Below are 25,707 nucleotides of genomic sequence, written 5' to 3'. Positions count from 1 at the left end.
GTGTTCAGGAGGGACAAAAATACTCAAACAACTCATTAAATAACAGGCTGCTGTGTGTGCAGCTGTTTCCAGATGTGAGATGCTCACTGAACAAGTTTTGCATGTCAGTTGTGCTGAAGGGGTATTGGCATGCAAAGTGAATCTCTTAATTTATCTGTAATGGAAAAGTAGCTGTATGTTTCAAACTGAAACGACTGAAAAACTACCTTTAAGATTTAACAAAAGAAGTTTCATTTTCGTATTTGTGAAGGACACTGAAATATCTTGTCAGGGAGAGAAACAGAATTTGTAATAAGTTTCACAATTGGCAAGCATCATTGCTTGAAAAGAAAAGTTGCTTATTGGGTAGTTGGGGAGTAAATGGGGATGACTGATATATATTTTTACAAAACTACTGCAGAAACAATGGGCTAAATAGCCTGCTTTCATGCTGTGATATTCTGTTGTAAATTTTCACCTTCAATAGTTCAACAGGACAGATTATGCACTTTCTAGAAAACCCTGACTGACTTTCATTGCTGTGAAGAATGCACAGAACCAAAACTCTGAGTCTGTGCATGTGTGTTTAGATTAATTGTTTTACCATCACCCCCCCCCCCCAATTTTATTACAAAACCTTTCTAGAGCATGCATATCCCTTTATTCCTTTATGAAATTATCAATCCAGTTTCCTGTCAATCAGGAGGTGAAATGGCTTAGACCTGTTTCCAGGGCTAGAAACATTTTTCCTTTAAATTAATTGGAACAAGAGTTAATCATTGAATCTACAAATGGAATAAACAGCCACAATAATGTGTGCTCAATTTGGCCTAACAAAATAGAATAGACTTCTGTTGACAACTACTTTTAAGGCTTTAAAAATAAATAGTAACCGCACTCATTTCAAAAATAACTAAATACAGGTCATGTTTGGTCAGTTTTGTGCTAACAATCACCACTGTACTGTGACAGAATAACCCAATGTTTATGTAATTATTTCTGCTCTTGGGTCTGGCATTTTTGGCTCTAGATTTGGCTGTTGCCTCTGAAATTAAGGCTCAAACTGTGAGACATCATTTCAAAATAAGAGGTCACCCATTTACAATGCAAAAGGTGAGAGTTTTTCCTCTCTGAATTGAGTGTATCAAACTCATCCCAACAGAACATTGGAGAAAGGTCATGGAACATTTTTTTAAGGCATAAGTGCAGTACACTGTTGACTAACAAGGGAGCCAAAGGGTGTCAGAGGTAGGTGGGATTGTGGAGTTGAATGGCCAGCTCCTACTTCAGAGATTCATGTGGATTGTTTACACGAACAACTTTGAACTAAGATCAAATTTTACTGGATGACGTTCAGGAATTCCTAACTGTTTTAACTGTTAACCGATTTTTACCTGGATTGTAGTGTTTTGTCTTTCGCATTTTACCTTATGGAATGCCTAAATTAGTGACCTAACTAATTACAGAAGTTAAACAGAATTTGGCAGGTATTATATTTCATTCATTTTCAGAATATGCCATGGGCAAAGCCTGCATCTAATGCCTATCATCCCTTGTTATCCAAAGTTCAACCGTGTTGATGTGACATTTGAGGTATCTTGATCCAGACCAAGTAAAGATGGCAGTTTGCTTCCTTTGAAATACACCTTTCTCAATAGTGTCATTTTGGAAAGTAAAACTGTCATCCTTAACTTAATCTGATTTTTGTTATTCCAGATGAATGGTCTGTCCTCTTAAATACTGTAGCAAGCCACTCACTTATATTCAAGAAGATCATGTATGACCACTTTCACTAGGCCAATCAAGGATGAACAATAAATATTGGCATTATCAGTGACATCCATGTGCTATGAATTTGATTACATTTTTTTGGTGACTTCTATTGATGTCAGATTCTTAATTTTTAAGACTATTACATTTCACAAACTGCCACAGTACAATTTTTGAACACTCGTTCTTGAGATGACTGGTCCAGGCTCTTGGATTCCAAATTGAAAGAAACAGTACACCACTGCAGCCTGACCTGCTGTTAAAGCTATCAATATATACCGAATGTTTTCATCTTAATTTCCCAAAAAAGGATTTCTGCATCGACATAAACCAGCTTTCTTGTGTTAACCACCTGAATGCATTAACACATTCAAAATGCTTACAGAAAATGCAAACTGTTCTCAAACCTTGCGCAAATATTTTAATGACCAGACTTGATTTCTGCCAATCAGACTTTGGAAAAGGGAATGCGGAGCCTCCTGGTAAATAGGATGCTACCATAGACTATATGTTGGCTGGTATGTGGTATGCACTTCCTGTCCATTAACACACTGTCACGGTTTTTCTGTCACAATGTGCTGATGGCATCTGCTATTGTACATCTCCGATTCATTTACTATGCTTGTTGTCACAACTTTAGTTGCAAGCTCCGGCCACTGGGTAGTGCAGTAGAGTGAACTTCTCTAACCTGCCAAACGTTGTTACCCAGAGGTCAGAAGAAACATTCAATTTGTAACACTAATAAAACGCATTACAATTAAAAGTGCACAATTGTTAAATAAGGATGCTTTGTTCTAGATTGGAATTAAAGGCTTATTGGCCAGAGGTGATACCATGTACCTAACTGACTATCCTCTTGCAATTACTGGGCTTTAGATTTAGGTGTTTTAGCCCTGTGATTTACTGGCCCTATTGCAGCTTGTTTTCTTTTGTTTTGCATGGGTTTTGCTGCTTCTGTTTGTTTTGTCATCTTTTTAACTCTTCCTCTCTGCGGCAAATCTTCCTTTCTCTACACATGACTTGCTACTTTTCGGGATGGTTGAAGATCGCAACAGGAGCGCCAGTGCTCCAACTTTAGGTACTGTACTCAATGACCACGATGCACTACTTGTGAGGCTTCTGCTTTTTGTTTTCGAGTCAATGTAAAATGTAGCGCTTCTGTCAGAATAAATGTCAAGCTGGTGTCTGTAATGGAGAATGAGGGGAAACTTTCATTAGTGATCTGGAAAATGGGATTAGAATATATGGACTTTCGATACCAAGTATGGAAACAATGGGCCAAAGGGCCTCATGCTATATTAGTTAGATACAGTTACACCCATACCCTAACACATGCAGAGTCACATTCATCGGCCAGCCCTGAAATTGAACTACATTGGCTTCTTCAAATGCCTGTTTTAGATTTCCCGTGCTCAATTTCCAATCCTCCGTGTGTTCCTCACCCTGTCTCTAATTTCTTCCAGCTCTGCTACCTTCTGCTCCTCCAATAGAGGCCTCTTGATTATATCGATTGTGTTTTCTTCGTAGTTGTTGGCTAGGCTATCAACCTGCTTGATTCCTTCTGCAATTCCTCCATAATCATCTGTACCTATACTCCTTTTAAGATGATCCTATAAAACCTATATTTTTGACCAAACAATTGGTCATGTGTTCTAACGTTGTCTTTATTGGCATGATGGTGTTTATTTTGATGTGATTACACCCCTGAAGAGGTATTACACAAATGCAGTGGCCATTATTGGAACAGAATGACTGGAGTTTAGTTTTCACTGGGGCCTATGTACTGGGAGAAGGAGGAGCTATTGGTAGTTGGCCTGGGCTGTGGCCAGCACTATGAGCCTATTGCAGAGTATCTGCCCAACCTGTCAAGTGTAGATCAGTTAGCCCTTCTGGTGCTATCTTGTTCAGATACACGTGTCATTTAGGAGATCTAAGAAGCCACAGCTTTGCTAACTTGGATGTCGACCAGCAAATAACTCACCAGCATTAATTTATCCAGAATTTTGGTGAGTATGCAGGCAGCTCTCCATGTATTTGGATCCAAAAGTGCCCTTTTCTGTTCCAAGTATCCACATTGGCCAAGCTCACCGCCACGCACCAACAACTCCTTTCAGATTGGTTGCTAAACTTAGCTTCAATTTCATTCTCTGAACTGTTTCTAAAACAAGCAAGTGGCTGTGATTTGCCGAGAGATTGACACCTGCAGCTGCTTTCAAGATAGCTCAAGGACGAGGGTAGAATTAAGTTAGGTGGGATATTAAAAGTTATGGTGAGTGACAGGACTGAGATTAGACTGGGTATAGCATTAACTGGAAAGGGGAGTAGAATTTGGGGGCTTGTGATATTAAACGATATAAGAAGTTGGATTCATTTCAATTAGATTTTACAGCAACAGTGAGTTTATAATAGGCGACATTAAAGGGTAAAAGTGCAAAAGGGTATAGGGATGAAAAAGAAAATGGGATTAGATTGAGTGGTTAAATTTAAAGTTAACTAAAGCTCTGCTGCCCAGTATCCTGATGAACAGGACAGTCCACCTGGCTAATTGCTGTCAGTTCCGTACTGAGGGAGTGCTACCCATCCTCTATTCATTTGTGGGATGTGGGTGTCACTGGCTGTGCAGCATTTCTTGCCCATCCCCAGTTGCCCTTTTTTGCTGAGATGTTAAACTTCTCACGTGGATGCACATCCACAAGCCTGTTCATGCATCAGTCTTGAGTTCCATTGAGAGCCAATGTTAAAATTCACACCCTTGTTTTCAAATTCCTTCATGACCTTACCCCTTGCTATCTCTGCATTTACCTCCAGCCTTACAACCCTCGGAAAATCTCTGCTTTCCTAATTCTGGTCTCTTGAGCCTCCCTGATTTTAATCACTCCACCACTAGCCACTGCCTGTGGCTGTAAAGTCTAGGATTCCTTCCTACACTCCTACATCTTGCTATCTCACTTTCTTCCTTTAAAGGCACTCCTCAAACTTGTCGACCAAGCTTTTGGCCATCTGTCCTATTGTCTCATTATGGGGCTCGATATTGCATTTTGCTTCATTAGTACTTGAGGTGATTTGTTATGTTAAAGGTGTTTTATGACAAGTTGTTACTGATTTATGTAAGCGTTAGCCAGTTGTGATTCTGGACAATATTACACACCAGCTAGCAGTTTTCGGCCACCATTCTGAAGAAAAGTGGATGGTAACTGTTCCTCTTGCAGGTTTCCATGTACCAGCTAGTGATGGAAATTTTTAATAATCTTGTCCATCCACCAAAGTTGCAATCCACGTGAGAAGTTTAACATCTCAGCAAAAAAGGGCAACTGGGGATGGGCAAGAAATGCTGCGCAGTCATTGACACCCACATCCCACAAATGAATAGAGGATGGGTGGCACTCCCTCAGTACGGAACTGACAGCAATTAGCCAGGTGGACTGTCCTGGAATTTGTTCTCCTCTTCCATTTCCCAGATAATTTCATCTTTCCCATCTTTTGACGCTGTCTGGTCAGTGTTGTCTGCATGTATGCACCCTGCACGTGCCCAATCTGGCAGTATCACATTGCACATGGAAGGAGAGCAGGGCTGTGCCCACTGGAATATTCCAGCCCCACTGACCCTGACAAATACCTTTGAAATTTGAGGGAGTTTCCATGAGATGGGGACAGAGGAAATGCCCACCTCTGTGGGGGTGAGGGAGGGTTCTGGGCTGGTGGTGTGTCTCAATTCTGACTCTATTGCTGTGTCGACCTGCTAAAGTACTGCAAAGTTGGATTCAGCAGCAAATGTCTCCAGGCTTGTGGGTGTGCATCCAGCACCCTGGTGCATTTCTGGCAGTACCAACAATGAATTGGAGAGCTGTCCAGGCAAACCTGGAGTTGGGTGGTCCTGATGGGAGAGAATTGCAAGTTGCTGCATAGCTGGGTGTATGTGAGGGAGAGCTTTTTATTTTTGGGAGGGAACATGGTTTTTGAACCAAACTGACCACTCCACTGATCTCATCAAGCCCTTATCTCCACTGACCTCAGCACCAGCCACCAACCCTGTCCACACCCACACTTTATACTCACCTGCTGTTATTTGCTTGTTCCCAAAGAAATCCACCTGGATGATTGCCTACATTTTGTGCTCAAGTCTGAGGTGGTATTGAGATCCATGACCCAAGTGAACGAGAGTGCTGCCCACTAGCTTTAGCTGCCGCTACTGTCAGCAGAGTATTTCAGTCAGAAATCATTATATTTGCACCCATTAATTTCAGTTGCTATTATCTCACTGTGCTATGACTTGGGTGAGCCTGTTCCTGGAGATGGTGACAGAACAGCGGTTTAGACAAAGTAAATTAATTCCATGTTGGATTTGGCTATGCTTGTATTTCACTCAATGTTTTCCACATTTAGGAGAGACTGAGAGAAGTGTTGACTCCACTTTTAGTTCGCCCAACCTTTCACCTCTGTCCTCAACCACTGAAACGGATCAATTTCCTTCAATTTCCACGGAGAACAAAAAGAGTAGCAAAGGGCTCAAGAAATTCCTGGGAAGGTGAGTCATTTGAATTTGAAGCGTATCTATTGGATGGTTGTGGTTTGACTAATAATGCATGTAGTTTTAGTTCCCTCATAACAGGGGACTTCTCCCTGGCTTCACAATAATGGTGTAAATTCTTTAAGTGAATATCGAGTGGCTTGACATCTGCAGTATGTGGGCAGTGCTCCTGATAAAGCTCTGTCTGTTGGCCATTCTTGAAATATAAATAATTTTTGCTGTAATGGGTGGGTGTTATGGCATTGCTAGGGTGACTGGAGAAAGGCTATCTAGTTAGAGCAACACTCAGGAAAAAATGTACAGCACAGAAGGCCATTCAGCCCATTATGTTTATGATGCCTATTTGAAAGAAGCATTCAATCAGTCCCACTTACTCTGCTTTCTCCTCATTTATTAACAATGTTTTCCTTTCTAAAAAAAGATAAATACTTAAAATGTTGATATATCTGCTGCTCTCATTTTAGGCAGTTTATTGTCGATCATTATTTTCTACTGCATAAAAAAATTCCCCATCTCTAGTTTTATTTTGACAGTTACCTGAAAGATTTGTCCTCTACTTCCCCTTTCCCACCCACTAGGTCTAAGGGGAGAGGAACACATTTAAATGCAAAGCCAGCTGCACTAAACACCACTGTTTTCTTAAAGTATTGTTTGATAGGTTACATTATACCTTTTGGTTATTGCATTTTATTGTGACTTGAACAGTAATCAAGGCTCACCTTCCAATGCAGCACAGAGAATGGGGTTAAACTGCGACATTTAATTCACCAGAATTTATCATCCAGGTTAATCTGCCACATCATCAGAGATTACAATTCCAGGTTTTGTTCAGGTTGTGTATTATCATTCCTTAAACTTCTTGCTTGGATGCTTGTTTTTAAAATAAGCGTATTTATCTGACACCTTTCATAACCACAGAATGTCTCAGGAAGGAAACAATTTAAACTGTTTTATCTGGTTTCTGTAGATAAGAAACGGCTGTTAAAGGCTTTTAAAATGCTTTTCTTCCTTTGTCTTTTTTCATTCTCTTTGATTTTCTTTTCCCTGCAACTTCTCTCTTTCTAAATTGAATTTGATTGTAGTTCACCCTCCTCTTCGCTATTGTACTTTTGACGTCTCTCAATCCTTAAATCACATTGCTTAACAAGATGAATGGAAGATCTCATAGAGTCATACAACACAGAAACAAGCCCTTCAATTCACCTTGCCTATGCTGACCATGTTTCTCAAACTAAACAAGTCCCATTTGTCTGAGCTTAACCCATATCCCTCTAAACCTTTCTTGTTCAAGTACCTGTTGAGAAGTATTTTTATATGTTGTAACGCTACCTGCATCTACCACTTCCTGTGGCAATTCATTTCGTATTCAAACCAACTTTTATGTGAAACAGCTGCCCCTCAGATGATCTTTAAATCTTTCTCCTCGCATCTTAAAATATACCCTCTAGTTTTGAACTTCCCCACTTTTGCTATTCATCTTATCTATGCCCCTCATGATTTTATAAGCTTTTTAAAGGTCACTCCTCAAACCCCTGCACTCCAGGGGAAATAGGCCCAGCTTTCCCAGCCTCTCCTTATAACTCAAGCCCTCCAGTCCCAGTAACGTCCTTGTCCATCTCTTCTGCACCCAGTTCAATTTGTATTAGGCTTCTTATAGCTGGGCAACCTGAACTGTACACAGTAGTGCAAAAGTGATCTGATCAATGTCCTGTACAACTATAACATGATGTCCTAACTCTTATACTTACTCAATGGTCTGAGTAGCTGAAGGTTAGCATGCCAAGCCCTGCCTTTACCACTCTATCTACCTGTGATGCAACTTCCAGTAGACAATGTACGTGAGCCCCTAGGTCTCTCTGTTCTACAACACTGCCCAGGGCCATATGATTAACTGTGTAAGTCCTACCCTTGTTCATCTTGGCAGAATGCGTACATTGTCTACTGGAAGTTGCATCACAGGTAGATAGAGTGGTAAAGGCAGGGCTTGGCATGCTAACCTTCAGCTACTCAGACCATTGAGTAAGTATAAGAGTTAGGACATCATGTTATAGTTGTACAGAATGCAACTATCGAAATTTGCAATTATCGAAATTAAACTCCATCTGCCACTCCTCGGCCCAGTTCCAACTGTCCTGTTCATCACAATCTTATCAATCAACCTGCACTCACAGCAAGTCTTTTTTTGAAGAAAGATCATTTGAGCAGAAAGTCTTTTTTTGAAGAAAGATCATTTGAGCAGAAAGGAGTGAAAATCAGTTGATCTGAAGAGAGCAACGATGAAATGTCTTTCTGCAGCAAGATCTAAGCAGTTATAGACTCAACAATTGAAAACTCCTTCTGTAATATATATAAATCAGTAGAGATCTAATTTGTCATACAAATAGAAGCTGTCTTGTGTTGTTCAAATTCTCTGTTCTGAGTAAATATTACAGCATGGTCTTTTTTACCCTCTTGCTCTTCTTCCTCCCTCCTTCCAGAATTAGAAGAACCAATTCATCTTCGCTTCAAGATGAAGACGAGGGCACTTTGGAATTCCGAAGAGGTGGCTTACGAGCAACAGCAGGACCCTGTTTGACAAGGTCTAAAGAGTTGTCAAGCCCAAGGATGTGAGTAGGTCGCAAAGCTGCATTACTTTGCTGATGTAGATACCACCAAGACTTGGGTGATTGGACTGATTTTCAATTATGAGACAAGAAGGTTGTATTTTTAACATGGGCAATATAAAGTGACAAGAGAGCCATAGGTAAGTAAGCTTAAAGTGGGTGTCAGGAAAAGTGTGGAATCTAACCCAAAGTTGGAACCGAGAAACATGTGGCACTTAAAATTACAATAATGAATGGCCGATGTGAACTTCCAAAGTTATGATCTTGCTTGGTAACCTTAGTGAATTCTTTTAAGTGGCAACAAAAAGGGTAGGCACATGTTATGTTGTAGTTGTAATATATTTGAACTTGAGCCAAATAGTCTGTTCCTTTATGTAGGTTTTATGTAATTCAGTGTGAGCTGCAACCCAAGAATAAAGATGACAGATGTTTAATCTAATCCCCCCTTTCCAAATATTAGACAGGAAAACATTGCATCTCTGCCAGACGTTTCACTTGGGAAATTGCAGACAGTGTACTTAGAATTTGTGGATGATGTTTACTCCTTGCTCGAGAGTGAGCCACTGTTAATGGTTAGACTTGGGAGTGGCAATGTATGTAGGACAGCTTTAATTGTTTTCACAGACATGAGAATCGCCTGGTCCGGTGTCAGGATATTCTATTTTTATGTGATACTTCCTTAAAAGCTTCTGACAGCATACGTTTTTCAGAGATCCGAGTGCACCTTTCTTTCAATGGACGACCGAACAGGTTTGCACTTGGCTACAGGATGGTGGGCTTGGTCAGTATGTGGCTTTGGCCAGGCAATGGATTACGTCTGGGCAGACGCTGTTATCGGCAACACCTCAGGACCTAGAGAAGGTAAGTTGAAACCTGTAATTTGTGGTAAATTACAGGGCTCCTAATTTGATTATACAGAACGGTACCCCTGATATGAAGGATCAGTACTGAAAGAGTGCTGCACTGTTAGTGCCAGCTTTCAGATAAAACAGTAAGCTAAGGTCCTGTCTGGCATCTCAGTGCATGCAAACAAAAAAATCCACAACTCTGCCTCCAAGAATAGCATGCATGAAAAGTGCTTTGGGAGGTCATGATGACATGCACACTAGTTTTTTTAACTTGCAATGTGATTTATTTTCATAATTTTCAATGCAGGAGCTTGGTATTAAGCATCCGCTGCACAGGAAGAAAATCCAAGTGCTGCAGAAGTCTGTCAGTAATGGACAGAATGACAGCGCAGGGAAGTTGGACCATATCTGGGTCACACGTAAGTACACATCCCGTGAGAGAATAACGTTTGCACAAGGTTCATAGGATTTATTGTTCGGGGTGCGATCAGCAATCCTATTCTAACTTTTGTCCAAAGTACTTTATGCAAAGGCTTTAGAGGGGCCACAGATGATTTGTGCTTTCAGGGGTGAGGGACTTTGGTTCATGTGGATCATTTGGGGACAGTGGAGTTAAACACTTCTGAAAAGAAACAATGAGGTGATTTCTTTTTTTCCCTGGAGGTATTCAGAATCATGCATACCTCCAGGTCAGAGTGATTATAGAAAATTACCCATTGGAAGAAGGGTTAACAAACAGACGACTCTCATTTAAAGTGATTAGGAAAAGAATCAAAGGTAACATGAGGATGATCTTCTTTAAGCCATGACTTTTAAAGATATGGAATGCACTGCCTCGGGTTGCTTTGGGGCAGTTTCAGTCGAGGCTTTCAAACCAAAATTGCACGCACACCGAAAGGAAAAGCGTGGCAGAATACGTGTAAAGGACAGAGGAGCAGGACTGGAAAAATTGTTCTTTGAAAGGCAGCACTTTCAATGAGCTGAAAAAGTGTTCTTTAATACAATGAAAGGGCTTTGAAAAGTCTGTTCATTCTTTAGTTTCACCTCAAGCTGGTTTGCATGTTCCCAAATGATTCTGTCATGAGCCAATGTTACCTAAAAAAACATTTTAGAGTGCAATATGTAGAAAGTGAAATGGTTTAGACAATATACCATGATATAATTTAGGAGTGGTGCTTGGTGCATAGAAAATAGGAATAAAAATAGACCATTCAGCCCTTCAAGCCTGCTCCAACTTTCAATATGATCAGAGAATCATCCAGCACAGAAACTGACTCTTCAGTCCAACTTGTCCATGCTGACCAAGTTTCTCAAACTAATCTAGTCCCACTCACCTACATTTTGGCCCGTGTCCCTCTTTCCTAATCGTGTACTTGCCCAAATGTCTTTTTAATGTGTAACTGTACTGCATCTACCATTTCTCCTGGCAGTTCATTCCACACATGAACCCTCTCTGTATGAAAAAGTTGCATCTCGGGTCCCTTTTAAATTTTTCTCTTCTCACCTTTAAGTTATACCCTCTAGTTGTGAACTCCCTTACCCTATGGAAAAGGCCTTTGCTATTTGACTTATCTGTGCCTCTCCTGATTTTATAAACTCCTATAACATCACCCCTCAAACACCTACAATCCAGTAAAACGTTCCAGCCTTCTAACTCAAGCCTCCAGTCCCAGGAACATCCTTGTAAATCTTTTTTGTGCCCCCTCCAATTGAATAAAAACTTGTTCTGAGGAAAGGTCACCTGACCTGTAACGTTAGCGGTGATTTTTCTTCACAGATGCTGCTAGACTTATTGAGCTTTCCCAGTCATTTCTGTTTTTATTCCTGATTTACAGCAATTTTGTTTTTTTATTTAATAAAAACATGGTTGATCATGCAACTTGATGCCATGCTCCCGATTTCGCTTCATACACTTTTTTGATACCTTTATCCTTAAGAGGAAGAGGTGCAATTTGATTCATACAGCTGGTGAAGTTATCACACAAGTCTGTTTCAATTGCTGAATCACTCTTACCATCTGTTAGTAATCTGGTTTAAGGATTGACATTTAACACAAATGTTTGTGTTAGGTTAAAACACGGTCATTACGTTCACAAAGTTAAAAGGATTCAGTTTAAAAACTGTCTCTTTGCATGCAAAAGAATTGGCTTCATTTTGAGACATCTTGAAGAAATGAGTGCAATTATTGAAAGCTTTTCATGGTCATCAATTCGGACTTGGGGGTGTGGGATAGCAAGTTTTGTCATTGGGGCCAGTTTCCAGTGAGATATTAAGCTAGAGACTGAATTTATGCAAGATGTAATTTATGCTTAACTCAATGAGATTTTTGTGCTAGTTCCACAAGTCGCAACAGAATTGCATTAGAATGAATGAATGTTACCAATTGGGACTATTACACAGGATATACACCACAGCAATAGGCCATTTGGCACAACCAGTCTGTACCAGCATTTATGCTCCACTTGAACCTCCTCTGTCCTTCCTCAATTAACACCGTTTCCCTATTACTTTCTCCCACAAATGCTTGTCGCGCTTACCCTGAAGTACGTTTGTGCTATTTGTTTCAGCCTCTCCCTGTCCTTGTGAATTTCTATATTGTCACCAATGTCTTGAGTCAAAACATTTCTTCTGAACTCACGTTCATTTTTCTGAGATCATCAAACCCATGCTGTTGTTCAATTTATTATATCTTCAGGTTGAATGAGTCTTTAGGGCTATGGTAAAAAAAGTCGTGGAATCACTTCCCTTGATATGCATTATGATTTAAGCAAAAATGAACATAGGGCAGAAGAGTCATTTTAAGCTTTCAGGTTGTTTAATATTGCTCACATCAAGTTAGCAGAAATTTTATGACTGCGCCTACCGGTTTTTGTGGTCATTCCTCTATGATAAACTGCAAAAGATGCTAGCCATTACATTGGATGAAGCCATTGGCTCTGTTAGAAAATCTTGAACAGTGATTTCACAATTCAGTTCCTGGAGGCCAAACTCAAATAGGATTGATTTGCACAGTTTCTGGTGTGTCTGAAATAAGATGTAACTTTGAAAATGCTGGTGTTTTGGCATGTGATGTGGGACACCATACATTGGAGGGCTTTACTGTTATGATCACAGCTTCATTAATGCTACTTATTCAGATGAATTCATTGTGTTGGAAGAAAATAAAATTAAAAGTGTGCAGCTGTTAAATAAAAGCAGAATATGCTGTAAATATTTAATAGGCCTGGCAGCACCTGTGGAAAGAGAAACGGCTTTGATGCTTCAAGTTGTTGATATTTCTTTGAAGGTGAAAGTAAAACCATTTGCAATAAGCAATGTATCAGCAACAGAGGAGGGAGAGAGGAAAAGAGAAGTGAAGAGGGTATAAGTGAGTAACTGGGGTCTTGTTGCAAAGTGGTAGTGTCCCTGGGTCCATCTCCTCTGGCCAGCTATAAGTTATGACACATTTGAACACTGATTAAAGTAAGTACACATGAGGAACTAGTGAAAGTGATTTTACAAGAGAGTAGCGTCTCTGGTTTGTCTGTTGCTTGTATTTGATCTGTATTGATCTTTCAATACTGTCTCTTCTGATATTCTCAGGGTGGCTTGATGACATCGGCTTACCTCAATACAAAGATCAATTCAATGAAGCCAGGGTGGATGGGAGAGTCCTCCAGTACTTGACTGTGGTGAGTTACCTCACTGGCGGAATTAGAAACTTATGATGATCGAATTATAAAGAGGAATCTAAGCTTCTTGAAATTGCATGTTCAAGATTCAGACAATTTACAGCTACTTTGCTTAAAAGCATCACTTGACAATGTCACAACAGATTATAACAACTCACAGTGTAGAAACATTTCTTCACATTTCCTCTCTAGTTCTTTTGCCAATGATATGAAGCCTTTGTCACATTGTGACCAACTCTGCTACCAGCAACCAACCCTTTTACGGTAGGAAAGTTATTCTTAATTTCAAATACCAATAAAATCCCCTCATCTCGTTTGCTCAAAGGATCGCAACCCCATATTCTCCAAGCTCTCCAGATAACATAACACTTTCATCTTTGGTATCATTCAAATATGTCTCTTCTGCGTACACTCTGGGACTTTTCATACCTTTCCTATGCTGTTGGCCCAGAATTCTATACCATGTCAACATATCTTGTGACTTCAACCTTGAGTATAACAACATCATTATTCTGGCACACTGAACCTTTTCTGTAAAGCCGAGGGGTCTTGTATATTGTTAATGGTCTTTTCAACTTAACATATCACCTTCAAATACATGTGTGTACACAGGTCAACTGTAAGATACCATAACAGTGAAGGAAAAGTTTAAAAAAAGAACTTACACAGGGAATGCATGTAGTGGTTAGTCTTGAATCTTTACCCACACAGTGCTGGAGTAGAGCGTATTGGCAATGAGCCATTGTGGAACTGGTTCCATAGACTGCACCACCAGCAGGATAGAGGAGCGTAGAACAGTACAGGCCCTTTGGCCCGTGATGTCATGCTGAACTTTTACCCTTATCCTAAAGTCTCTGTAACCTTCACCCCTACCTTACACTATCTTCCATATGCCTATCTAGTAGTTCTTAAATGCCTCAAATGAGGCCGATTCCACCACCCTCTCCGGCAATGCTTTTCACATCCCGACCACACTCTGTATGAAGAACCTACCTCTGATGTCTCCCTTATATCCACCTCCACTCACTTTAAAACCATGCCCCCTCATAATAGCTACCTCCACTCCAGGAAAAAGTCTCTGGCTGTCTACTCTATCTATACCTCTGATCATTTTGTACACCTCTATCAAGTCACCTCTCATCCTTCATCATTCTAAAGAGAAAAGCCCTAGCGCCCTCAACCTTTCCTCATAAGGCCTTCCCTCCATTCCAGGCAACATCCTGGTAGATCTCCTCTGCACCTTTTCCAATGCTTCCACATCCTTCCTGTAATGAGGCAACCAGAACTGAACACAATACTCCAGATGTGGCTGAACCAGGCTTTTGTATAGCTGGAGCATAACATCATGGCTCTTGAACTCAATCCCTCTATTAGTGAAAGCTAACACACCATACGCCTTCTTAACAACTCTATCCACCTGGGTGGCAGCTTTCAGGGAACTGTGGACATGAACCCCAAGATCCCTCTGCTCCTCCACACTGCTAAGAATCTTTCCGTTAACCCTATATTCTGCTTTCAAGTTTGTCCTTCCAAAATGAATTATCTCTCACTTTTCAGGGTTAAACTCCATCTGCCACCTCTCAGCCCAGCTCTGCATCCTATTAATGTCCCTTTGTAAGCTAGAACAGCCCTCCACACTGCCCACAATGTGACCCACCTTCATTTCGTCTGCGAACTTACTAATCCACCCTTCCACTCCATCCAAATCATTTACAAAAATCACAATTAGAAGAGGACCCAGAACAGATCCTTTGGGTACACCACTCGTAATTGAGCACCATGCTGAATGTTTTCTGTCCACTACCACCCTTTGTCTTCTAAGGGTCAGCCAATTCTGAATCCAATCTGCCACATTTCCCCCTATCCCATGCATCCTTACCTTCTGCATGAGCCTACCAAGAGGAACCTTGTCAAACGCCTTACCTAAATCCTTGTATACAACATCCACTGCTCTACCTTCATCCATGTGTTTGGTCACCTCTGCAAAGAATTCAATGAGCTTTATGTAGCATGATCTACCCCTCACAAATCCTTGTTGACTATCACGAATCAAACTGTGCTTATCCCAGTAATCATAAATCCTATCTCTCAGAGCCCTTTCCGATAATTTGCCCACCACTGACATAAGACTAACTGGCCTGTAATTTCCAGGGTTATCCTTATTCCCTTTTTTGAACAAAGGGAATGACGTTTGCCCCTCTCCAATCTTGTGGCACCACACCTGTGGACAGTGAGGATGAAAAGATCATAGCCAAAGGCCCTGCGATCGCTTCCCTCACTTCCCGTAGAATCCTAGGATAAATACCATCCGGTCCGGGGGACTTATCTATCTTCAACTTGCTCAAAATTCATAGCACATCTTCCTTACTAACAGCAACTTCCTCTAGCCTACCAGCCTCTTTCACACTGTCCTCCTCTACAACTAGGACCCTCTCAGTTGTGAATATCGAAGAAAAGAATTCATTTAAGGACCTCTCCTATCTCTTTAGGTACCATGCATTATTCCCTTAACAATCTTTGATCAGCCCTTCCCTTTCTCTGGTCATTCTCTTAATCCTCACGTACGTGTGAAAAGCCTTGGAGTTTTCCAAGATCCTATCTGCCAAGGTTTTCTCATGCCCCCGATAGCTCTCCAAAGCCCTTTCTTCAGCTCATTCCTGGATAACTTGTATCCCTCTAGAGCCTTTCCATTCCTTGTTTCCTAAACCTTACATAAGCATCCTTCTCCCTCTTAACCAGTTGTTCGACCTCTCCTGAGAGCCAAGGCTCCCTCACTCAACCACACCTTGCCTGCCTGCTAGGGACAAACATATCAAGCACATGCAGTATGCATTCCATAAACAATCTCCACATTTCAGTAGTGCTCTTCCCTGACAGCATCTGTTCCCATTTTGTTACCCAATTATTGCCTAACAGAATTGTAATTACCGTTTCCACCACCCCCCCCACCCCGACCCCAATTTTAAACCTTACCCTGCTGTATGTACCTGTCCTTTTCCAGGACTGTTGTAAAAGTAACAGAGTTATGATGGGCCAGTTGACCAAATGCTGCCCATATCAGTAAGATTCAGGTAGGATTCTTCTTGAGATGATAGGAACTACATTGTTCTTGATATACTTAACAACATCTGACTGAAGTCTGCTCTCTTTTTCTTTTGCAGAATGACCTTCTGTTTCTAAAAGTTACCAGTCAGCTGCATCACCTTAGTATTAAGTGTGCCATTCATGTACTACTTGCCAATAAGTTCCATCCTAATTGCCTTCGACGAAGGCCTTCTGATGAGGTGTGTGTGCGCTTCCCTTAATTGTTGGCAAGTTGTGCTAGCTATCGACTGAAACATGGAGGATGGGTTTCATTTCTGGTGTCTTTGTGAGAGGCATCATCTAGATATAACAGAGCCAGCTGTTTGAGAGAATAACATATCAGCTCTGAAAGCTGTCTCATCCACCACAAGTACAATCTTGTAGAATTCCTAAAAGGCCTCTGATCCGTGCTGACCAGGGATTCCCTTTTGCATTCTCCCTCATTCCCAGCCATGCTTCACACAGCCCCACGGTTGCTCAGTGGTTAGCACTGCAGCCTCACAGCACCAGGGGCCTGAATTTGATTCCAGCCTCAGGCGACTGTGCAAACTCCACACAGACATTCTCCCCGTGTCTGTGCAGGTTTCCTCCGGATGGTCCGGTTTCCTCCCAGTCCAAAGGTGTGCAGTCTAGGTGGATTGGCTGTGCTAAATTGCCTGTAGTGTTCATGGGTGTGTGGGTTATAGGGGGTTAGGTCTGGGTGGGATCTCCAAGGGGTGGTGTAGGCTTGTTGGGCCGAAGAGTCTGTTTCAACACTGTAGGGAATCTCATCAAAGCTGTGATCAGCAGGTAAGGATCTCATCTCTGCCTTGGAAGCTGGTGGATTTGAGTTCCATTCCAGTAATTTGAGCATAAAATCTAAAGGGGACACGCCAGTTCTGTAGCTAGGGAGAGCTGCACTGTCAAAGATATTATCTCCTTGGGGATGTAGTGGTGTTGTGCTAATGTCATTGGAGTATAAACCTAGAACCAATATTTTAGGTACAGGAGTTTAAATCCCACCATGGTAAATTTGAATTCAATAAATTTCAGGATTAATGATTATGATGTGACCATTGGTGTAAAGACCCATTGCATTCAAATGTCCTTTAGCAAAGGAAACCTGCCATTCTTACCCAGTCTGAACCACAGCAATTTGGTCGACTCTTAACTACCCATTGAGATCAAGAATGAATATTGACCTAGCTAACAATGTCCACGCTCCAAGAAAAAATAAGCAAAGAGGAAAGAAGAAGTCCCTCAAATGTGACATTAAACCAGGGCCCCTATCTGACCCCTCAGGTGATTGTGAAAGATCCAGAGCCAGTAGTTCTAAGAAGAGCATGCAGGCTCACAACAGTGTCCCTCAGCCCACAACTAAAATCAGTGAATTGTAAGAATGTCAATGGGACCTTGCTCTGTGCCTGCCAGTTGAGGTGACATCAGACTTTCTTGTACTATTCTCTTCTCCTGCACCAATACTCCTCCTGACTCAACCCCCAACCACTTCACCGTGGTCCCATTGTCAGAACATAGTGCTGAAACAAACCTTTATTCCACAAGAGATTGGCAAGACGCTGAAGTACTCAGGAATTGTTTCTGGAGGACGTAACTTTTGAAGATCGTGACAACTCGTTTTCTTTTTAACCAAAAAATGTTGTTTTGTGATCAGAATCACACCTCTCCATCTGATGTGGTCCAGTGGTCAAATCATCGGGTGATGGAATGGCTGAGGTCAGTGGATCTCGCAGAATATGCACCAAACCTTCGAGGGAGTGGTGTACACGGTGGTCTTGTTGTAAGTGCATCAGTGCAAACGTCTCTTGAGCAGCTTGTCAGTGATTAATGTACACCATTTTCGTTAAACAGATACAAGTTTAGAACAGTATCTTTTATTGGCCTTTCAAAATAGTAAAATAAACCCAAAGTACTTTGTGGGAGCATTATTGACAAAATTTGATACTAAGCCATGTAAGGTGATATTAAAGCTTGATCAAAGAGTTAGGTTTTAAGGAACAATGTAAATGAAATGAGAGAAAGAAGTGAAGAGGTTTAGGCAGGGAATTCTGACACTTAGGGCCTGGAAAACTGTCAATGGAGGTGTGAGTAAAATCAGGGATGTGGAAAAAGATTAGAATTGCAAATATCTGAGGTTTATGGGGCCGGAAGGCATTACGATGATAGGGAAGAGAGAAGCCATACACTGATTGGAAGTCGAGGGTTGGAATTTTAAAACCAAGAACTTGGGTGGGGATGTGGCGTGCGGCATGGGTCATGCAGTAGGCAGTTGATATGTTGCCAGTTTATGCTTTCAATCTGGTAACCTCTCATCCAATGATATGAATAAAAGGCAGGATGAAATGCATGTCTGTTAACTCATTCCTTGTGTTTTTCATGTAGATATTAGAGCCACGCTTTAACTCTGAAACAATGGCTTTGCTCCTCAACATCCCACCACAGAAGACGTTGCTTCGGCGACACCTGACCACACACTTCAACCTATTGATTGGCCCAGAAGCTCAACATGAGAAGAGAGAGTTAATCGAATCAAGTAGTTACACGCCCCTGAACACTACAGCGAAAGTGAGGGTAGGTATACAATCCTGCTCTGTCACACGCTGCACCTCACTGAGCAATAGGGACAGCTCACTGTACAAGACAAATATTGTAATCAAATTACTTTTTCAAAGTAACTGTGGCTCAACATGTCTAATTGCTAAGTTTCTTTCATTTGTTGGCTAAGTGAGTAAAATTTATTGCAGTTGACTAACTAACATTCAAACCTGCAAACCCTACTCTCTGGAAGGACAAAAGCACCAGATGCAAATTGTCCTGCAAGCCCCAATACATCCTTATTCCTTCACCATCAAAATCCAGGAAATCTGTCTCTGACACCACTTTGGGAGCAGATACACCTCAAGGACTGCAACAGTTCAGTAGGATGGCTCACCACCCCATCAAAAACAACTAAGGATGGACTATAAACACTGACAATTTGCATTTTAGAAAAACAAGCTCAACCCTGAGAGTTCAAACACTTGGGTCTGCTTTTTGGTTGAGCTATTCTGGCTTCAATTAAACTTTTTAAACAATTGGTATGCAAAATGAGAGCACCATATGGAAATGGAAGCTGGAAATTGATACACGTGGTGGGCTTGTCTTTTGGAGATAAAACAAATTCGAAGTGTAGCAATATAGAAACATCAAGTCTGCAATGGCATTGGACTAGCTGCTAAATTCAGGGTGATCCTTACTCAGCGTTCACTCCAAGATAGCAAGAACTGCAGATTCTGGAGCTGCAGGAACATAGCAGGCCAGGCAGCATCAGAGGAGCAGGAAATAGCAACATTTCAGGTCAGGACCTTTCGTCAGAACTGACCTCGTGTGTTCCTCCAGCTCCACACTATATTGACCAGCCTTCTCTGCAGGCTTTTGACTTGTGCAATATATTAATTAGGGGCTTAATCCTTGCTGATGGACTTTCTTAAAACAGTTGAGTAGAGCAGGTGTCAGACCTATCTTACCTGGGATTCTTTATTAGCACCTCCGCAGGTGGAGCGGCATTTGTTCCCATGGAACTTGGAATAGTGGGATTGGTGCTTCATTATTGTCTTGGATTCTTACTCCATAAATTCAAATCGCCGCTCACTTTCATAGCCCATGACATGTTGCCTGCAAACCTGTCTATTCTACTGCTCACCTTTCCAGACTCCCATGTTACACCTTCCACAGTCTTGGATTCGCTCAAAGCTCTGCCCCTTATTTTAACACACACAAATCCCTGTTCACCTTTCACTTCTGTAGTTAGTGTTTTGCTCTTGAACCGACAATGCCTCAAGGTTATGATTTTTTTCCCCCTCATTTTCAAATCCTCCCATTGCTTCATTCTATTCCTGACTTACTCATCACCTGATTTCCATAACCTTGGATTTATTGGCACCTTTCCAATTCCGTACTAATACCTGCCCTAATTTAAATTGCTTAACTCTTCAGCTGTCTTGAATATTGGCTTGCAATATCCCCATTAAATCACTCTGCTGCTTTGCTTCTTTCTCATCATTCAATGTGCTTTTGGTAGCCAGTCCTACCAGCCTTCCAAACTTCTCTTAAACTCAGTTTGTTTGGTGAGACGCTTCAGGACATTTTGTTACCTCAGAGACATCATCTCAGTATGTTGTTGGAAAATACTATGGGTCACAACTGATGAAGCAAGTGATCCTCAACAAATGGTCAGTGGAGATGAAATTGACACAAGTAGCTCAACCTTGAATATGTAAATGAGATCTGATAACTCATTCACAGTCATCCTCAGGCCTCTAGTTTCTGGCTAAGGCAATGTAAAGCATCTGTAGTATAGAAACAGATCATTTAGTCCAATTGCTAGCAATAACAGATCCTGTTTTGCACCATCAGTCTATCGGACTATTCTCTCCCTTGTGTTTGTCATGCTTTCACTTCTTTGCTCTTCGCCTCAATCAAACCATCCAGTAGTGGGGCCTAAAAATTTGACCGGACTATATTCTATGTTCAGTAGGGCAGAAGATTTTTAAAAATCTGACACCATTTTGCTTTTACAGACAGTGTATAGACTCTACAAGTTTTATTTTTTCAGAACCAGTTACTGACCTGGAGGGTACATAATAAAGGTAGAAAAATTTGTCTGGCTAGAGATTATGTGGATTTGGCTGGGATGAGGGATACGTCATGGTACACAAGGTAGTTGGATTTACCAGATGATCTTTATCTGTCTGGCATTACTCATGTCTCTAAGTAACAGACATAACAGAAAATAGAGGGAGATTGAATCATTGCTGACAGATTCAGAAGTCCATATTTACTGAAACTTGTAAAGCAACATTTATAACTAAGTCCCAATGTGCTTTGCAGCTGATGAAGTACTATTGAAATAGTCTTTTTTATGATGGAAGTGTGGCAACCAGCTTGCAGAGTAAGCTTCCACAAATTGAAATGCAATAATGACCTTCTAATTTGTATTCTATTGCTGTTGGTTGATGGATAGATATTAGTCCCATAGCTTGGGGAGAACTGGTTTTTTACTCATCTTGGAATCTTTTAGGTCCATCGGAGACAACTTGACATCTTGTTGGAAAGAATTGGGATCTCTGACAGTACATTGCTTTGCAATGTTCTAATGGCATGCTAACCTAGATTACATGCTCATGTGATAGTAGGAACTGCAGATGCTGGAGAATCTCAGATAACAATGTATAGAGCTGGATGAACACAGCAGACCAAGCAGCATCAGGGGAGCAGGAAAGCTGGCATTTCGGGCCTACACCTTTGTCAGCCTTCCTGCTCCTCTAGTGCTGCTTGGTCTGCTGTGTTATTCCAGCTCTACACCTTGTTATCTTACATGCTCAAGTGTCTGAAATCAGACATAAAGCCCCAGCCTGTGGAATAAGAGAATGCAATCCAGTTTAATGATGGTTGATATCTGATTTATCTTTAACTATGGATTGATCTCTCTCTCTCTCTCTCTCTCTTCCCAGCCAAAGAAGCTCGGCTTTTCTCATTTTGGAAATCTCAGGAAGAAGAAGCTTGATGAGTCAAGTGATTACCTTTGTCCTCCAGGCATTGTTCATCCAGCAACCAATGGTTCCCAGAGGAACTGTACAGGACACAAAGCAAAGAAGGTTGTGGCAGACAGGGAATTGAACAGCCTGGAGCAGGTGGGGAATCTGAAGTGTTAATCTGCCTCAGCAGGAGATCCTAGGAAACCAAGATTTTAAAAAGATACCATTTGGTAACCTCAAGACAGTGAAGCACTGGGCATGACATCATTCGCTAACGTACTAACATGATTCTGGAGGAATCTTCCAGAAAACTCAAGCCAAAGTTACGATTTAACCATCAAGCAACAGTTTGCTTGTGGATCAATAACAATGTGGTTTCTTACTATAACCCAGCATTTTCACATTAACTCTTTAAGTGAAGAGAATTGTGTGTTTCACTAAAACCATTCTACTTGTACAGAATCAATGGAAATATATATTTTGGCATGAGAAATCGTATAGATATATTTCATATGTAATTCTAGAAGGTTAAATTCTGTATAAAATGTGTTTTAATATTTACACACAATGTATGTATTTTATATTTATAATTTTGAGAGGAAATTATGTTACGTGACCACATAGTACTTGACACTAAATGACGTCTGATGAGACGGGGCCATTCTGTGCCTTAATTATCAGAGATTTCCTCAGCCCCACTCTGTGTAGCTTTTGACAACATTGCAACTGCATAATGTCAGTTCCAAGGTAATTCCTGGAAATTTTGAATCCAATGCCAAAAGACAGTCTGTAGAGAGTGTCATCCCAAGTGGAGATCTGATGGAATGACCCCATCTATGGGGATCTACCAGGGCAAATGAAATAATCTGTGATACTTCAGAATGAATAGATCAGAAATCTACACACATCAAGCCTGTAGAATCCTAATGAATACAGGAGAGCAACATCTGTAAATACAGCTGTTCCCCAGGCTACGGACAAAGAAACCATTAACATTTCCCCTTTGGGTGCTGAGTGGTTTGATAGTGTTCACTTATGGTGTCCTCTTGATCCAAGATATTTCTCATTTTCTTAACCTGCTGTAATATTGTTAAAATTTTCTATTGAATCTCCCAGTTTTACAGTTAGAAGTTTGCACAGAAAACAATTTGATCTTTAAAGGGAGATGTATTTGTCCTTATTCACAAGTCAATGTAATCTCTATCCCTGTGATAGAATTGTCACTTTATAGCTGCCACACGCTTACGTTCTGCAAATTGCAAATATAGTGCTGCAAGTTCAGATGTGATCAAAGTTAATGTGGGAGAACCGCATGGAACGCACTAAATTCTGGCTATTCCCACCACGTGGTCCTGTGATGCGACTTTCCCTTAGAATCATACAATACAGGAACGACCCTTCAGCCCGACTGGTTCTGTCTGATTTTTATTTTTAAATTACACTTCTGTTCCTGACACATGATATTTATCCAGAACTGTAATGAGTACTTTCACTCCTGCTGCAAACTTTGCAACAAAGTCATGATGTAAATCACAAATGATTGCATTTTGGCTCCAGAGTGTTATATCTGAGGTTTGTACTCCATCAGTGCCATTTGCCAAAAATAGATCTAAACAAGTCTGGTAAATGCCAGGTTTTTCTTATTTGTTTGTAGGATTTTCTGCCAATTTTGAGTTATAGTGGAGTCAATGTAACATTCCATCTCTGAAACATCAGAATAGCGTTATCACTGCAATAATCTATGGCTCTGTACAATGTAATTATGAACTTTGTTGTATTGCAGAGGAGTGTGGGAGATGAGAAAGAACCAAATATTGGGGTGGCAGTTTGTGGAACAGAGTGAAGCAGGAAACAAACATATTAAAAGATTAATTGCAGTTTAAATAAATCCATTGAACTAGATTTTTTAAGACACCTCAAATCTGGAGGCTAAATTGTTGCTCTTATGCCCAACCATTGCAATATGACCCTTGAGAACGAGGTGACCCCATTTAACTTAAATTTGAGGGTCCTTAAGGTTTGGGAAAGGTGCTGCAGATAATTACAAAAATATCAGAAACTTGAGATATGTGCAAATTAGGATGAATATGATTTAATTTTGACTATTTGAACTCCACAGTTCCCTACTCTCTCTCTCTCACTATCCAGACCAGAAAGGGTAAAAGCAAAACTTAAAATCTTCACAAAATGAGTTTCATATGCAGGTTGACACCCATTTAAAACACAGCTGTTTTTAAAGAATAGTTATTTCCCTAATTGACACATTTATTAAAAATTGTTGTCATGTTTATATCTTTTTCAATGGCATTGATAATAGTTTGAGTTATTTTTAAAAATTCACTTCGATAATCCCTGATTTTAAGGACTATATAAAATGTTCTGATTTTGTTTTTACAAAATTATGAATAAAGAGATTCTTCTTGGTAAGTTATGCTCTGTTTCATTTTATACAGCGGATGAGGTAAGAGGGGTGTTTGGAAATAAGAGGTCATCTCAGTAAGTGCATGAATAGAAGATTATGCAGATAAGGGTGAGACAAAGAGAAAGGGAAGGAATTTCATGAGAAGTATTAACACTGGTATAGACCAAGAGAAGCAATCTCCTTCCATTTTCTGTAATGCCTGTTACTTAGAGACACGTTGTGTGTAGTAAACTCATCACCATCTTTGGCTGTACTGCACATCCACCATTTTTGTGCTGACTTTTTTTTCCATTAAAGCCTTGATGTGAAATGTTTTCACGGAATTTAAGTGATACTGTGTTAAGTGCTGTTCTCCTTCGAGTGCTTGCACTGTAATTTGCTCCGTTATGTTAACATGGGCATTAACTTTTTTTTAATACACTTGTGGGGCATGGACATCGCTGGCTTGGCCAGCATTTATTGCCCATCCCTACTTGCCCTTGAGAAGGTGGTGGTGAGTTGCCTTGAACGGCAGCAGCCCCTGTGTTGTAGATTGGCCAACAATTTATTTAAGGAAGGAGTTCCAAGATTTTGACTCTGCTACAGTGAAGGAATGGCAATACATTTCCAAATCAGGATTGCGAGTGGATTGGAAGAAAACTGACAAGTGGTGGACATCTCATATTTCTGTCCTTGCCCTTCTGGAGATGGAAATTATCATGGGTTTGGAAGGTACTATCTAATGATCTTTTTGGCAAATTTCTGCACTGCATCTTGTAGGTAGTATGTGCTGCTGCTATTGAGTGTCATTGGTCATGTGATTGAATATTTATGGATTTAGGGCAATAAAGCTGGCTGGTTTGTCCTTGATGGTTCAAACTTGAGTATTTTCAGAGCTGCATTTATACAGGCAAGTCGAGAGTAATCCATTACAAATTTGACTTGTGTCTTTGTAGATAGTGGGCAGGTTTTGGGGGGTCGGGGAAAAGTTACTCAGCAGTATTCCTAACCTCTGACTGGCCCTTGAAGCCATTGTATTTTAATGGTGAGTTGAGTTGAGTTTCAGGTCAATGGTAGCTCCCAGGATGTTGATCGTGGGGGATTCAGTATTGGTAATGCCATTGAATTGCTTGAGCTCTGGGATGCCATACTTGGTTAAATGTGCCCTTGATGTCAAGGCCTGTCACACTTGCCTCACCTCTGGAATTCAGCTCTTTTGTTCGTGTTTGAACCAACACTGTAATGAGGTCAGAAGCTGAGTGGCCCTGACAGAACCCAAACTGAGCAGGCGCTGCTAGATAGCACTGTTG

General features: G+C 40.8%; 1 protein-coding gene across 12 annotated transcripts in view; it reads left to right on the top strand.

The window, feature by feature from the left end:
- ppfibp2b (PPFIA binding protein 2b) overlaps positions 1-24,629 on the top strand; it is a 247,441-nt gene extending 222,812 nt beyond the window's left edge. For 8 of the 12 annotated variants that reach the window (XM_059652093.1, XM_059652097.1, XM_059652096.1 and 5 more), the window contains 10 exons: positions 2,795-2,827; positions 6,133-6,274; positions 8,755-8,883; positions 9,591-9,741; positions 10,036-10,147; positions 13,311-13,399; positions 16,561-16,683; positions 18,135-18,260; positions 18,863-19,051; positions 21,973-24,629. In XM_059652093.1, coding sequence (XP_059508076.1) covers positions 2,795-2,827; positions 6,133-6,274; positions 8,755-8,883; positions 9,591-9,741; positions 10,036-10,147; positions 13,311-13,399; positions 16,561-16,683; positions 18,135-18,260; positions 18,863-19,051; positions 21,973-22,173 — 1,295 coding nt within the window. In that variant the 3' untranslated portion in view covers positions 22,174-24,629. The remainder of the gene's footprint in view (positions 1-2,794; positions 2,828-6,132; positions 6,275-8,754; positions 8,884-9,590; positions 9,742-10,035; positions 10,148-13,310; positions 13,400-16,560; positions 16,684-18,134; positions 18,261-18,862; positions 19,052-21,972) is intronic. The other 4 variants (XM_059652102.1, XM_059652103.1, XM_059652104.1 and 1 more) reach the window with 3 other exon arrangements.
- The last annotated feature ends 1,078 nt before the right edge of the window (positions 24,630-25,707 follow it).

Source organism: Stegostoma tigrinum, chromosome 17, assembly GCF_030684315.1.
Source record: "Stegostoma tigrinum isolate sSteTig4 chromosome 17, sSteTig4.hap1, whole genome shotgun sequence".
Taxonomy (NCBI): domain Eukaryota; kingdom Metazoa; phylum Chordata; class Chondrichthyes; order Orectolobiformes; family Stegostomatidae; genus Stegostoma; species Stegostoma tigrinum.
The sequence above is the reverse complement of the archived record's forward strand: the minus strand, read 5'-3'. Positions and strand labels throughout refer to the sequence as shown.